The following is a 15739-nucleotide window of genomic DNA, read 5'->3' on the forward strand; positions in this document are numbered from 1 at the left end:
GTTAATGTGTTTCGCTCAGTGGTGTAATGGCATGGTATGGCCACATGTTGGCGATCGGAATAGTTTAGGTTCAAATGTATGACAACCTAGGAAGAACAACACAGGCGGAGGTCTGTGCTCTCTGAGTGCTTTTCTAGTTTTCTCTGTTATCTGTTTTCTTTTATCTTTTAGAAAAGACAAAAAAGACACTTGAAAATAAAATGTTGATGCAAGCTGTGATGTTGACACTCTTTTGTGTTGGGGCTGGCATGGGGTGTACAGAGGCGTTGTAGATGTGAACAGGGACTTGAGTATTTTGGAGCAGTTGGTGTCAGTTGGAGCAGTGATCACTGCAAACACCAGGGCCTTGGAAGTAGATGTGGCAGCTTATTATCTCATATGCAGAAAGTTGGAATTGTTTGTTGTGTTGTATAAGAGCAACAAAATATTTTTCCAAACGTTTACAATCAATCAATTTTATATAGGCGATGCACTGGTTTCTGAAATAACAGGGACAACAATTTTAGCTATTGGAATGTCTATTTGACTTGTGTTAACATTATGTGAGGGCAGCAAGTTAATATAGTGGATGAAAAGAAAATATTTAGGCTATTTATTAGTAATTCTCTTATTCTCTGAGTTACCGAAAGAAGAGTCATTGTTTTATAATGGTAATAAATATAAGGGCAGCAGTCTTGCTCTAACAGTACCTCTGAACTGGTGGGTGTCGCAAACCTGGCATAGAAAGAGTTCAGCTCCTCTGCAAGACAAACTGAGGTCGCATCTGCTCTGTGGCTCTTTCCTTTGTAGTCAGTGATGGTCCTTAGCCCACTCCACATATCCCTGGTATTGGATCCTGTTTAACATGACTCCACTTTTTCTCTGTGCTGTCTCTTGGCCAATTTAATGGATTTTTCTTAATTCATAACGGGCTATTTTGTACTCACTAGGGTTACCAGACTGGTAGGCTACTGTCCGGGCCTTGAGTGCTGAAGAGACCTCTCCATTCACCCATGGTTTTTGATTAGGAAAAGTTCGCACAGTCACTCGCGGTACAACGTCATCAATGCACTTACAAATGTAGTCTGATACAATTCCAGTGTAATCATCGATGTTATCCGCCTAAAACATACCCGTCTGTTGTTTGGAAACAGGCACGTAGTGTAGCATTTGATTGATCATTCAGTGTTTTCTCCATTATTTTTTAGCAGGCATTGATAATAAAAAAAATAATGAAAAAGTGTTCCCTTTTAAGCCATAGGCCTATTATCTGTAACACCTCTCTCCTTTGTTGAATTACACTGTAAATCCCTGATAAAACACTTTTTGTATCGCATCTATCGTGTGTTAGGACGTTTTCAGTAACTTGCTTACACATATGAAGGGAACATTTCCATCAAATTTGAATTTCCCTTGTAGGGGAACAGTGTAATTAATTTTATAATTAATTGAGTGACTTATTTGATTGCTATTCTCATTTCATTGTTTTATTTCTCATTAGGTTAGTGCTTAAAATGATTGTTTTATTGATAATATTGCTATTCTCCCTATTGTCATTGTTCACTATTAATTGAATTTGTATTGTTATTATTTATTTGTATGTCGCTTTGGACAAAGGCGTCTGCTAAATAACCATAACCATAACCATAACCATAACCAAAGGCACATTAACTGAAATAGGAAATCGCTGTGATGTCATCACGTATTTGATCCACACGAACGTCACTGACGTCAATGACGTCACTCAACGTCATTTATTTGTTCATCTATGACGTTTAAAAAAAAAAAAAGAATCATTGCCATATGGGCTTCACTCGAACAATCTGTTGTCTCTTCTTTTATTAACAGTAACAGTTTTAGATACAGTAAACAATCAACTTCTCTGAAAATCCAATTCAAAATCCAAGGAATAGGTAAGGTATAATACATATGGATATAATTGAAAGAAAAAAATATTTAAAGGTTTAAATTGCGGAACTTCTGCGTTGGTAATGGAAAGATCTTTGGCCTCTGACCATACTAGTAGGCTAGAAAAGGCCTTGAGGACCTTGCAGTTTTGCGTCCAACTAAACTGTTTCCAGCTCAGTAGGCTATCAGAAAAAACCCAGGAGAAAACCCTGTCGGTGGCGCAAAGAAGGCTATAGGATAGTATGCCAATTTCAAACAGCCATTCCCACGTTAAGAAATGATCGTTTTATTCTCTTCGTCCATTTTAAATACCTTCGTTAGCTTCAGTTGCTTTGCCTTTCACTCGTGTTTGAAAATCTTCAGTCTGAAAATAAGTAATCTGCCAAACTATTTATGGTAACCTGAAATAATGGAAAGGTGCATTCAGCATAGAAGAATTGCGAGTCTAATGAAGTAAGTGTGCCTTTACAAGTGGTCGCTGCTGAACACTGGTAAAGGTAAGTGCCCTATCAATATCCATTGTGTTCTCTCTGCATATTCTAATCTCAAACTGAAATTAATTGCTCCTCATTATGGTGTTCTTGTCCGTTCATCGTTTGCGTAAATACGCCCAAGTGGCTAAACAGTCCTGGCTCTGTAAATTATGGAAAGCAAATATATGTGGTTCAGACGGAGCCATAAACAATAATGCCAACCAATTAACTGAGGAGTGTCTTAGGAACATTGAAGGAATTCACATAGGCTAATGGTGGCTGTAGAGCGCAAATAGCGCAAAACCTTCCCGAGAACCGAAACGAATTGAATAAAAATGCCTATTTGATCTAATTTTAGAATTAATTATTATTCATTGACATAGGCTATCACTGTGAATCTTGCATTTTTTTTTTAATGACTACCGCCTTAACAATGTTTAGCCTGCCAACGATCACACCAATGCAAATGTTAGTGAACATGCGTCTGTAACGCCTTCCACATAACGTAGGTTACATTTAATATGGCCAAGCCTCATAGTTTTCAAGAGCAATGGAAGCCTGTAACCTATTTAGACTTTCGCTCATACATCTTATTAATTTCTGGCCATAATAAAGTTAGGTGGTTTCGAAGGTGTTGGGCATCGTCGGCGTCAGTGGCCATATGCAAGCTGCGTTTATGGTGTCACCATCACAGTGAGAGTAAATAAGAAGCCTGGGATTTACGAGTTAATTTACAAGGCAACCGTCTTTCATTCTGCACGATAGAACGCCATCTCATGGCATATCTCAAGTGATTCTCTCGAGCTTCAAGAAAATACTGGTAAACTACTAGATTTTCCATCTGTTGAGCTTTTTAGCCTATTTGTGTTCATTTGTAGGCTACTCCTGCTGACTCTTAAGTAGGGACACATAGCCTAAATTAAGGAACATGTATTAACTAGGGTGACCACCTGTCCCGCTTTACGTTGTACTGTACAGCAATTTTACCCGTGGTCCCGCCTCACGCAAATTGAGCATCTGTCCCGCTTTTTCGTTCGACCCTGGCCAATTGAAAATAAACACACAGATACGCCCACAGGCGTAGTGTTAACTTACGTCCAATAGTTCAAAGGAGAGCAATAAAATCGGTAGTCGATAGGCTGAGTCGTACGTCAATCAAACTGTTGCCTGGTGCACGAACGCCTCCTCAACGTTGTCAAAGATCTCAAATTGGAGAGCGCGCTCCTCGGTCAGGTTAAGCAGCCATGGCCAGTGTGGCCACGAGAAAGAGAAGATGCACTTTCAGCGAATGGACCGCAACATATACTCTTGGCAAAGAGCTGTAGACGGCGAAGCAGAGAGGGCATTTTGCATTTGCGTTTTTCCCTGGGGCATGGTGAAGAATACGATGTGAAGCGACATGGTGCAAGTGAGTACTACAAAACTAAAAAAAACACTCCGAGAGCGCAGACCTATAGTCCAAGCGAAAACACAACCGCCTCCTGGATAACTCCCATTTAATCGTTTGTTCCGTGGGTCATTTCAGACCTTTCCTGAAAATCCCATCCTTAACTTTTTGAGTTATCTTGCGAACCAACAGACAGACAAGCAAACAGACAAACAAGCCCCGATGAAAAAAAACACATCAAAGAAACATGCAAATCATAAAAGATTCTGGTTTACCTATTTGCACTGAAATAGTTCAACTTTCTATGCAAGCCTCAACTAGGCTATAGACTAGGCCTTATATTTGGTTGAACTTAGGCTAGGTGGGTCTAATATTTTTTTTGGATTTTAAGAATTTGATTCACTGAGTGCATTCTTTCAGCTGCATAATGCCTGGTCCCTTGGACAGCTGACAATTTTGATAGTCCCAATAAAGATGAGATGTTGCGAAATTAATGTTTTGTCTTTTAGCCTAGGTAGTCTTAATCTTATGTCGGTAGATTAAAAAAAATGTTGCTTAGTAAATTAGATCTGGCAATATATCTTAAGTTTAAAGTTATTGCGTCTGTCCCACATTGTCCCTCTTTACCATGCTACTTGTCCCACATTTTGTCTGACTGGAGGTGGTCACCCTAATTAACTCTGGCTTTCACAGCTCACCCTTACCTCAACACTTTCCCTCCCTTCAGATATGAGGTGCTGCGATCAGCACCTGAAGCGGACCGAGCCGGCCCCCGGGAGCAGCTGCAATGAGCCGGTGACCCCTGCACCGCGCTCGCGCCGCAACGGCTGGTCCGCGCGACCCACCACCCAGCAGCTGGTTTCCTACTTCACCTACATTTACTTGGTTGTTGTCGGATTTGGGATCTACATCCCACTGCTGCCCTCCCCATGGGACTCGTTGGCCTATGGTGTATCCTTTACTGTACTGTGAGTAGCCTAGATGCATGAGCTTTGAAAGCAACTCAGGATGTCTTAGGGTGGACAGGTGCGTGTGATTAGTTCCGTGTTCATCTTCCTATTTTCACCATTGCATATGGAAAAGCGTAGGACTTGCAGAAATATAACTGTTTATGTGGTCTAATCCTTCACCACTGTCAATCACCAACACTGGTCAGTTTTCTGTACATTTCAACATTCACTTGTAGTTTCTAAGCATCTCCATTTTGATTGGATTTGGCATTTCAACATGAAGGCTGGTGATGCTGGCTGCACCAAGCTATCAAAGTGCTGGCTTGTCTGCTCGCAGTCCCTAAAGATCATCCTGACATCTGAATAGGAACGTTTTATTTTGCACTCTCGGCCCATGGCGTTGGGAGCGTGCGGATGGCATTGGCCGTGGCTGAGATGAGAGCAGAGGTCTGATCCGTGGCTGGCATGGAGTCAGGGCAGCTGTGCTGGCTGTGCCTCCAGGAGCCTCGTTTTTCCAGACGGCCACCGCACACACAGCCCTGCTGTGGCATGCTGGGGGGTTGATAGGCTCTTGACGTCAGGGCTGTCAGTGTGCACACTAGCGCATTGGTGGGCACATGGGTGTTTCATGGAGAGATGACTGCGCTCTACACTCTATGAGGTTTTTGTAAGCAGTGCTGGGCCTTGCCAGTTTTCTTCTCTGTCTGAGGTCAAATGTCAGACAATAATCAGAAGCTTATCTGTGATTCCCTTTTTTTAAAATAGGTTATATTGATATACAGAATATTTAGTTTCTTACCTCTCTTTCCAATCACTCTCTTTCCAAGTGAATTTTACCTTGACTTCAATCTACACAGCATCTTGGATTTTTCTTTGTTCTTCACCTGGTTGCCCACATTGCAGCTGTGTTGATAGACCCAGCAGAACCCATTGTGCGCGCTAGAAACTACGCCTCTACCTTGCCGACCTTTGACAAAAGCCAACATGCACATGTCATCCTTGACCTACACTGTAAAATCTGTGATATTGACGTGTGAGTGTACTGTCCTCATCAGATGTCTATTTGAGAAATATTTTCAGACTTTCCAAGTGATTTATTTTCACAAAGATTGTGCATGACCATGAATTATTCTCATCTCCATGTTACTTCTGTGCTGTTTCTCTCCCCTTTGTGTTGCTATCTGCAGGGGACCTCGAGCTAAACACTGCAAGGCTTGCAACAAATGTGTGACAGACTTTGACCACCACTGCAAATATATGAATAATTGTGTGGGGAGGAGGAACTATTGGTAAGAGGAAACTTGGCTTTGAGTATAATGTGTTTCTTTGGTTGCCATCAGGGCACTTTCAGCACCACTGTTTTGTTCCTCTTCAGACATGTGGTCATGAGCAGTCTCTTTGTAATGACTGCATGCTCTGGGTTTTAATGTCACAGTGCTACCTACCTGCAACCGTCCTGTGACCTGTTCTAGGATGTGGTGCTGGATATTTGTATGGATTAGAATGTGTCTTCTTTTATCCAACTATATTAGTTTTAATGGTCCAACCTGCAGGTTTTTCTTTGTGGCCGTTGTGACTGCTGCTATTGGAATGTTTCTGCTGCTCCTCATTGTTTTGTTCATCATCGTTGAGCACTCTTTGAACCCGGCCATACTCCGCACCGCCCCTCAGTTTCAGGGTAAGAGGACTGCTCGAATGCTTTCTGAGCAAACATGCATTAGTTTGAATGCTCCATGGTTACAATAACGCCCTGACTGTTAGCTGGCTACATGCAAAAGGGATGTTCCCTTTCAGATTACTTTCACACGTGTATGTCATGCGGCACAGTGCTATCTGTTCAGTCTGTACCTGTCTGTCCAGGTCTGAATAACTTGACATGGTTGGTGTTCCTCCCACTGGCTCCTGTGCACACCAGCTCCGCTGGACTCTTGGTAGTGAGCTGCTTCACCTTTTTACTGACGTTGGTTTTCTTGGTGGTTGTGATTCACCTGCTGGGATTTCATATATTTCTCTGTGAGTATGAAGAATAGGTATTTTTGCAGGTGTATATGATAATCAGAAATCAATCATCATCATCATCATCAACCGTTTTTTATTCAGGGAAAATTGACTGAGCATCAAGCTCTTTTACAGCAATGCCCTGAGTCACAAAACATATAACAACAATAATCAAAATAATAAAACAAGAATAAGAAAAATAATACATAAACAAATTATAAAGCAATAATAATAAAAACAGAGAGAAGAGAAGAGGGAAAAGTATGTATAAATAATAATAATAATAATAATAATAAAATAAAAGGTCTAAATATTAGTCAAAGCAAGAACATTTTACAACAGCCATATCATCAATCATACCTTTGAATTGGTCTAGTGACACAAACCTATCTAATTTGAATAATTCTTGGAATTTGTTCCATTTATTAGATGCAAAAAATGTAAAAGCTAATTTACCAAATTCTGATTTAATTTGAGGAGTTTGAAGAGATATAAAACCCTGTGAACGTGTATTGTGGCAGATTGATTTCATATTCAGAAGAGAAGTTAGGTAAGGAGGCAACTTTCCCAGTAATGCCTTATAAACAAAAAGGAGGCAGTGCCTTTCCCTCCTATCATAAAGGGAAGTCCATCCTACATTTTCATATAGTGTACAGTGATGAGTTCTAAACCCATCTCCAGTTATAAAACGTAGTGAACTGTGGTAAACTGCATCAAGTAATTTCAGAGTGGAAGGAGCTGCATGCATATACACAATGTCACCATAATCTAGGACTGACAGTATGGTTGCTTGAATGATGGTCATTCTGCTTTCTAAAGAGAAACAGGACCTAATCCTGTAAAGTGCACCTAATTTAATTTTTACTTTTTTTGTAAGATCAAGCACATGAGTTTTAAATGAAAGTTTATTGTCTAGCCATATGCCAAGATATTTATATTGAGAAACTTGCTCAATTTTTGTCCCATTTAAGGAACTAATGTTATAGGCATCAAGGTCACACTTTCTAGATCTAGTAAAGATCATACATTTAGTTTTAGCTTCATTTAGAACCAGTTTAAGATCATTTAAAGACTTCTGCACACAATCAAATGCACATTGAAGATATGACACTGCTTGCTCTACAGATGGTGCATAGGCATAAAGGATTGTGTCATCAGCATAGAAATGCACTTTACAATTTTCCATTGAAGCACAGATGTCATTTATATACAATGTAAACAACAGTGGCCCCAAAATTGATCCCTGCGGGACACCATTATTTAGTCTCAATGGTTCTGAGATAGAACCTGACATGTCTACCCACTGTGTTCTATTAGAGAGGTAGTTTTGAAACCATGTAAATGAAACTTCATCTAGACCCAAAGAGGACATTTTCTCAAGAAGTAACCTGTGATTAACAGTGTCAAAAGCCTTTGACAAATCAATAAACAAAGCTGCACAGTGTTTCTTACTGTCAACAACAGAAGCTATATCATTCATTACAGCAGTTGCAGAAATGAAAGACGGGACTGCCCTGAAGGCCACAAATGGCTGGCGTGTTGCATAAATGGCTAACATTTTGTTTCTTTATGTGTACAGTGTCAAAGAAGCTTACCACATACGAGTACATCATGAAAAAGCGGCAAGAAGAGAAGGATCGTGATTTGGAATTGGGAGAGAAGCAATCCCGACCCACAAGTGCGGAATCATCAAAGGTAAGACAGACTCCTCTCTGTTTTAGCTCCCTATAGCACAGTTGATTTGGTTGAGCAGGACATTTTGTTAGACTACATCGTTGCTCTGTGGGTTTTTTTTTTTTCAGACACAGCCTTCTGTGGATGTATCTGTGGACTGTGAATCACCTTTGCCCAGTCAAGCCAGTCAAAGCAGGTGAGGCTTTAACTTAATGAGACCAACTGATCAGTTATGATTACAGAACATGTTATTGAGCTGCATTTGTGCTGTCTTTGTAGCATGGAGTACCAGGATGAAAGGAGGGAACTTGCCCTGCGCATCTCTATGGCGATGTGTGCAGAGGTACGGGCAATTTACTTTTTTTCATGAAAGATCTATTTTGAGATTGGACATTTGACATCTGTGCCAAAACTGTGTGCATTGTTTTTTTGTGAAACATGTCATTGAACAAATTGATTTTAAGATTTGACATTGCATTTGACATGTCCCAAAACTGTGTGTATTGCAGCTGAAGCGTCTTGGTTCAATGACAGGAGCTCAATGGCACGAATGGTACAGAAACACCAGCCCATCCAAGGACATGACGCCAGGTGATTTTGAACACTTCACAAACTCAGAATCCAATCATTCATTGCATGGTGCACTGAAAGCTAGTTGTGTTAGTTGGTCCATATTATGATGCAAATGTTTGGGAAGATAAAAGACTGTTAGTTGTAAAATGCAATTCCTAGCATAATGGTGCTACTTGTCTTGGCTTCAATTTCCTAATGAAGAGTCTCTCATTTTAGGGGAGGATTTGTCGATTTGTGACACCGGTTTGAAGGCCCTCGGTGAGTCCCTCAGCTGGACTGGACTACAGCAGGTGGTGGTGGTGGATGGAGAGCAGAGCCGTGAGAAGTCTGCGGAAGCGGCTCCTATTATCCAGCAGCCCCTGGCCAGCTCTGTCTTGGCAGTTGAGCAGCAGCTGAGCATGGACACAAGGTCCGAGTCGGCCCTCTCCCAGCAGTGAGCGACTTGAAACCCTCTAGACCTGAACCCTAATGGCTATCTGACAATGGACACGACTAACGACGACGAATTTGGATGACGATTATGGAATATGACTAGCCAAAAAATATTGGAAGATATTTTTTGACCTGGTTTTCTGACAATGGATACGACTACTTGTTCTGAATTTTGACGATGAATGTGGATTATGGCTGAATGGAAGATATATAAAAACATTTTTTTCTTTGATTGAAGTTTACACTGATCTTTTCATGCATGGACCCTGGCTGGAACCGTCTAGTGCCTTAATTTAACTTCACGATAAATGCATACTTGAATGTGTGAAAGTGTTATCACTTTTCATTTTTAACTTGGAACTGTGGAATAATTGATGTTTTGACAGCAAGTAATGTGAGTATTGTGTATTTCACTCAGTGGTAAAAGGATTACATAATCTGCTGGTTGCATCTTCAGCAGTTGTATAACATGAAAGAAACAGACCCTGGTGACTCTGAGCCACAATAGTGAGACACTTCCACTTCTATGTATTACAAGATGTGAAGAGAGCAGAGCAATTGCATGATATTTGTTCTTGTAAATAAGAAGAAATAGCATGGAAGTGTACACATGCTATATCTAAGCCTAATTATAAATAATTCACATTAACATTATCTGAGGGCAGCAAGTTAATATAGTGGATGAAAAGAAAATATGTAGGCTATTTATTAGTAATTCTCTTATTCTCTGAGTTACTGAAAGAAGAGTCATTGTTTTATAATGGTAATAAATATAATATTTTATTTTTAAAATATAATCATACAAAAATAGCAATTCAATTCAATGTACAATATATTGGGCTAAAAAAATGTTCAATCATCTGACTAGCAGGCAGTCAGAAAGCCCATCTGTATGGCCAAATCCCAGATGCCAGGAATGGCATCAAGTTTCTCGACAGCGTCCTCAGGAAGAACGACGCCCTCTGTGGCGTTGTCCCACCACGTCTTCTGCCGAGGCTCGTCCAAGGTCCTGTCACGGACACTTCCTGTCTGGAGCTCGTTGGGGCACCCTGACCCCTCCCTCGCTGGGACGTGCTCAGCCTTACGCTTGAGCCCTCTGTAGTAGGAGGCCATGTCACGGTGGTACTCCATCATCTTCACACGCTCCGCTTGGTTGGAGTGGACTGTGCTCTTACAGTAGGTCGGGACTTCACCACCGGCCCCAGTGGGGAGACCTGCCGGAGCTGCAGGGGTGGACCGAGTGGGACCGACCCCCAGAGGGATGAATCCTCCCTGGGCGACACTGCCTGGCACCTGGGCTTGCATCGGCTTCATGTGTTGCTGACCATGAAGTGCTGCGGCAGGGGCGGTGAAGTTCCCCACAAAGGTAAGGGGTCCAGCCTCCTGCCTCAAAGCACTACTGGATGAGCTGATTGAGCCCACATGGGTCAGTCCACCAGTCTCCCGCTGATGAACAGCAGAGACGGACAGCAGCTCCTGCTCTCGTGCTGACACCTGCACAACTGAAGAGACACATTCATGTTAGCTACTCTAGTTGTCAGTTATTCAGATCGGCCACATTTAAAGGACAGACTTCTTCTTACCTGCAGATGGGTAGGCATGTTTCATGATCTCACTGCCACAGGGCCGAGTGAGATGGAGCGGTGTCTTCTGGGAGGACGGAACGCCATGGATGCCTGCACTCCCAGAGTTAGGGCCCTTTTGGGAATTCAGCAGGGCCAATAGCTGGTCCTGGGTGATGTTCGGAGCATGAGTGAAGTTCCCAACGAATGTCAGGTTCTCCTCCTTCCTCGCTGGAGCCACCCGGCTGCTCTTGACACCGTTGCCCACGAGAGTGAGGTGCTGAGGTGTTGAGGTGGGCAGCTTGGCCATACCATGCCACTCCTCCTGAACCACAGCACGCCTGTCTCCAGACTCCCTCCAATACTTACCTACAACATATATCAGAAATATGAATATAAATAAATATATCAACCATAATCAAGCTATTAGGCCTAACTATAAGAGCACTGCAAATATTATATCCTTACTTGCAGAAAACCGTGTAGACCGCACATATTGATATTGTTGCTTTGATGGAGGTATCCAAAGGGGCACAGTGTTTCTGTTTTCCTCAATAGTGTTGACACAGGACAGGTTTCTCTGAAACAGAGGCTGATGTTCAGTCCCGATCCAGGATCCTGCAGGGTTGAACGTCCTTCGGTAGAAAGCCATTGAAGTTGAAAATCGCTTTGAAATCGCAGAGGTTAATCACAAGTGACTTGCCTTCAGCTTGTTCATGGAAGAAGTGGCAAGTTTGGCCCAAATTCTACTTTGCCCAACATTCTAACATTCTAAGTTCTAAATTCTAAATTCTAAATTCTAACATTCTAATGCAAACATCTTGGTTGCTTGGTGATTATAATGTCATCAAATAGAATGCTTCTAGCAGGAAGTGCATTCCATGAAAACTGACAGATCAAGAACACTCACCTACACTTTGCACAAATGTTCAGTTCATACACCGAGGGAAATACAGTTACTGTATATTTGTGGAAATGTGAGCGAGTTGTGTATTATTTGTGTGCGTGTGTGTGTGTGAGAGATAGAGACAGAGAGAGAGAGAGAGAGAGAGAGAGAGAGAGAGAGTGTGTGTGTGTGTGTGTTTGTGTCTGTCTGTTTGGAGGGCACAGGATCGTGGTCTAATTTTTTCTCTTTGACTTTGCACTTGAAATTGGTGGCGCAGGTGCCTTTTCAAGCCCCCATCCCATCCTTCTATTGGACTACAAGTTTGGAAGGGTCACCATGACGCAATATGCTTCCGTTTCATTGGCCGTACAGAACATTTGTGGGTGGGGCTTAAGGCTGTGGGTGGGACTGCTATCTCTAGGGGCTTCACATGCACTGAGACATTAGTTTATTTTTACCTCCGCTAAATTGTCTGTCTGTCTGTTAGCAAGATAACTCAAAAAGTAATGGATGGATTTCGATGAAATTTTCAGGGAAGGTCAGACATGACCCTAGGAAGAAACTATTAAATTGGGAGTGATCCGTAACACCGTCGGGATTCCGGAGCCGTTAATGTGTTTCGCTCAGTGGTGTAATGGCATGGTATGGCCACATGTTGGCGATCGGAATAGTTTAGGTTCAAATGTATGACAACCTAGGAAGAACAACACAGGCGGAGGTCTGTGCTCTCTGAGTGCTTTTCTAGTTTTCTCTGTTATCTGTTTTCTTTTATCTTTTAGAAAAGACAAAAAAGACACTTGAAAATAAAATGTTGATGCAAGCTGTGATGTTGACACTCTTTTGTGTTGGGGCTGGCATGGGGTGTACAGAGGCGTTGTAGATGTGAACAGGGACTTGAGTATTTTGGAGCAGTTGGTGTCAGTTGGAGCAGTGATCACTGCAAACACCAGGGCCTTGGAAGTAGATGTGGCAGCTTATTATCTCATATGCAGAAAGTTGGAATTGTTTGTTGTGTTGTATAAGAGCAACAAAATATTTTTCCAAACGTTTACAATCAATCAATTTTATATAGGCGATGCACTGGTTTCTGAAATAACAGGGACAACAATTTTAGCTATTGGAATGTCTATTTGACTTGTGTTAACATTATGTGAGGGCAGCAAGTTAATATAGTGGATGAAAAGAAAATATTTAGGCTATTTATTAGTAATTCTCTTATTCTCTGAGTTACCGAAAGAAGAGTCATTGTTTTATAATGGTAATAAATATAAGGGCAGCAGTCTTGCTCTAACAGTACCTCTGAACTGGTGGGTGTCGCAAACCTGGCATAGAAAGAGTTCAGCTCCTCTGCAAGACAAACTGAGGTCGCATCTGCTCTGTGGCTCTTTCCTTTGTAGTCAGTGATGGTCCTTAGCCCACTCCACATATCCCTGGTATTGGATCCTGTTTAACATGACTCCACTTTTTCTCTGTGCTGTCTCTTGGCCAATTTAATGGATTTTTCTTAATTCATAACGGGCTATTTTGTACTCACTAGGGTTACCAGACTGGTAGGCTACTGTCCGGGCCTTGAGTGCTGAAGAGACCTCTCCATTCACCCATGGTTTTTGATTAGGAAAAGTTCGCACAGTCACTCGCGGTACAACGTCATCAATGCACTTACAAATGTAGTCTGATACAATTCCAGTGTAATCATCGATGTTATCCGCCTAAAACATACCCGTCTGTTGTTTGGAAACAGGCACGTAGTGTAGCATTTGATTGATCATTCAGTGTTTTCTCCATTATTTTTTAGCAGGCATTGATAATAAAAAAAATAATGAAAAAGTGTTCCCTTTTAAGCCATAGGCCTATTATCTGTAACACCTCTCTCCTTTGTTGAATTACACTGTAAATCCCTGATAAAACACTTTTTGTATCGCATCTATCGTGTGTTAGGACGTTTTCAGTAACTTGCTTACACATATGAAGGGAACATTTCCATCAAATTTGAATTTCCCTTGTAGGGGAACAGTGTAATTAATTTTATAATTAATTGAGTGACTTATTTGATTGCTATTCTCATTTCATTGTTTTATTTCTCATTAGGTTAGTGCTTAAAATGATTGTTTTATTGATAATATTGCTATTCTCCCTATTGTCATTGTTCACTATTAATTGAATTTGTATTGTTATTATTTATTTGTATGTCGCTTTGGACAAAGGCGTCTGCTAAATAACCATAACCATAACCATAACCATAACCAAAGGCACATTAACTGAAATAGGAAATCGCTGTGATGTCATCACGTATTTGATCCACACGAACGTCACTGACGTCAATGACGTCACTCAACGTCATTTATTTGTTCATCTATGACGTTTAAAAAAAAAAAAAGAATCATTGCCATATGGGCTTCACTCGAACAATCTGTTGTCTCTTCTTTTATTAACAGTAACAGTTTTAGATACAGTAAACAATCAACTTCTCTGAAAATCCAATTCAAAATCCAAGGAATAGGTAAGGTATAATACATATGGATATAATTGAAAGAAAAAAATATTTAAAGGTTTAAATTGCGGAACTTCTGCGTTGGTAATGGAAAGATCTTTGGCCTCTGACCATACTAGTAGGCTAGAAAAGGCCTTGAGGACCTTGCAGTTTTGCGTCCAACTAAACTGTTTCCAGCTCAGTAGGCTATCAGAAAAAACCCAGGAGAAAACCCTGTCGGTGGCGCAAAGAAGGCTATAGGATAGTATGCCAATTTCAAACAGCCATTCCCACGTTAAGAAATGATCGTTTTATTCTCTTCGTCCATTTTAAATACCTTCGTTAGCTTCAGTTGCTTTGCCTTTCACTCGTGTTTGAAAATCTTCAGTCTGAAAATAAGTAATCTGCCAAACTATTTATGGTAACCTGAAATAATGGAAAGGTGCATTCAGCATAGAAGAATTGCGAGTCTAATGAAGTAAGTGTGCCTTTACAAGTGGTCGCTGCTGAACACTGGTAAAGGTAAGTGCCCTATCAATATCCATTGTGTTCTCTCTGCATATTCTAATCTCAAACTGAAATTAATTGCTCCTCATTATGGTGTTCTTGTCCGTTCATCGTTTGCGTAAATACGCCCAAGTGGCTAAACAGTCCTGGCTCTGTAAATTATGGAAAGCAAATATATGTGGTTCAGACGGAGCCATAAACAATAATGCCAACCAATTAACTGAGGAGTGTCTTAGGAACATTGAAGGAATTCACATAGGCTAATGGTGGCTGTAGAGCGCAAATAGCGCAAAACCTTCCCGAGAACCGAAACGAATTGAATAAAAATGCCTATTTGATCTAATTTTAGAATTAATTATTATTCATTGACATAGGCTATCACTGTGAATCTTGCATTTTTTTTTTAATGACTACCGCCTTAACAATGTTTAGCCTGCCAACGATCACACCAATGCAAATGTTAGTGAACATGCGTCTGTAACGCCTTCCACATAACGTAGGTTACATTTAATATGGCCAAGCCTCATAGTTTTCAAGAGCAATGGAAGCCTGTAACCTATTTAGACTTTCGCTCATACATCTTATTAATTTCTGGCCATAATAAAGTTAGGTGGTTTCGAAGGTGTTGGGCATCGTCGGCGTCAGTGGCCATATGCAAGCTGCGTTTATGGTGTCACCATCACAGTGAGAGTAAATAAGAAGCCTGGGATTTACGAGTTAATTTACAAGGCAACCGTCTTTCATTCTGCACGATAGAACGCCATCTCATGGCATATCTCAAGTGATTCTCTCGAGCTTCAAGAAAATACTGGTAAACTACTAGATTTTCCATCTGTTGAGCTTTTTAGCCTATTTGTGTTCATTTGTAGGCTACTCCTGCTGACTCTTAAGTAGGGACACATAGCCTAAATTAAGGAACATGTATTAACTCTAGGGTGAC

The 15739-nt window shown here is 41.1% G+C and overlaps 1 protein-coding gene across 1 annotated transcript; it reads left to right on the forward strand.

Moving 5' to 3' along the window:
* Window positions 1-4476: 4476 nt before the first annotated feature.
* On the forward strand, window positions 4477-9702 carry LOC134088206 (palmitoyltransferase ZDHHC11-like). The gene is made up of 10 exons (XM_062542117.1): window positions 4477-4698; window positions 5555-5730; window positions 5885-5986; window positions 6251-6375; window positions 6492-6710; window positions 8275-8390; window positions 8498-8565; window positions 8649-8712; window positions 8879-8960; window positions 9159-9702. Exons 1-10 carry the CDS (start codon window positions 4477-4479, stop codon window positions 9377-9379), a joined length of 1395 nt encoding a protein of 464 aa, XP_062398101.1. The 3' UTR covers window positions 9380-9702.
* The last annotated feature ends 6037 nt before the right edge of the window (window positions 9703-15739 follow it).

The sequence above is a fragment of the Sardina pilchardus genome, chromosome 7, assembly GCF_963854185.1.
Source record: "Sardina pilchardus chromosome 7, fSarPil1.1, whole genome shotgun sequence".
Lineage (NCBI taxonomy): Eukaryota > Metazoa > Chordata > Actinopteri > Clupeiformes > Clupeidae > Sardina > Sardina pilchardus.

Coding starts and splice junctions, on each gene's coding strand:
- LOC134088206 (XM_062542117.1), top strand. CDS start 4,477: ATGAGGTGCTGCGATCAGCACCTGAAGCGGACCGAGCCGGCCCCCGGG. Junction 5,987..6,250: donor GTGGGGAGGAGGAACTATTG/GTAAGAGGAAAC, acceptor TCCAACCTGCAG/GTTTTTCTTTGTGGCCGTTG. Junction 8,391..8,497: donor CAAGTGCGGAATCATCAAAG/GTAAGACAGACT, acceptor TTTTTTTTTCAG/ACACAGCCTTCTGTGGATGT.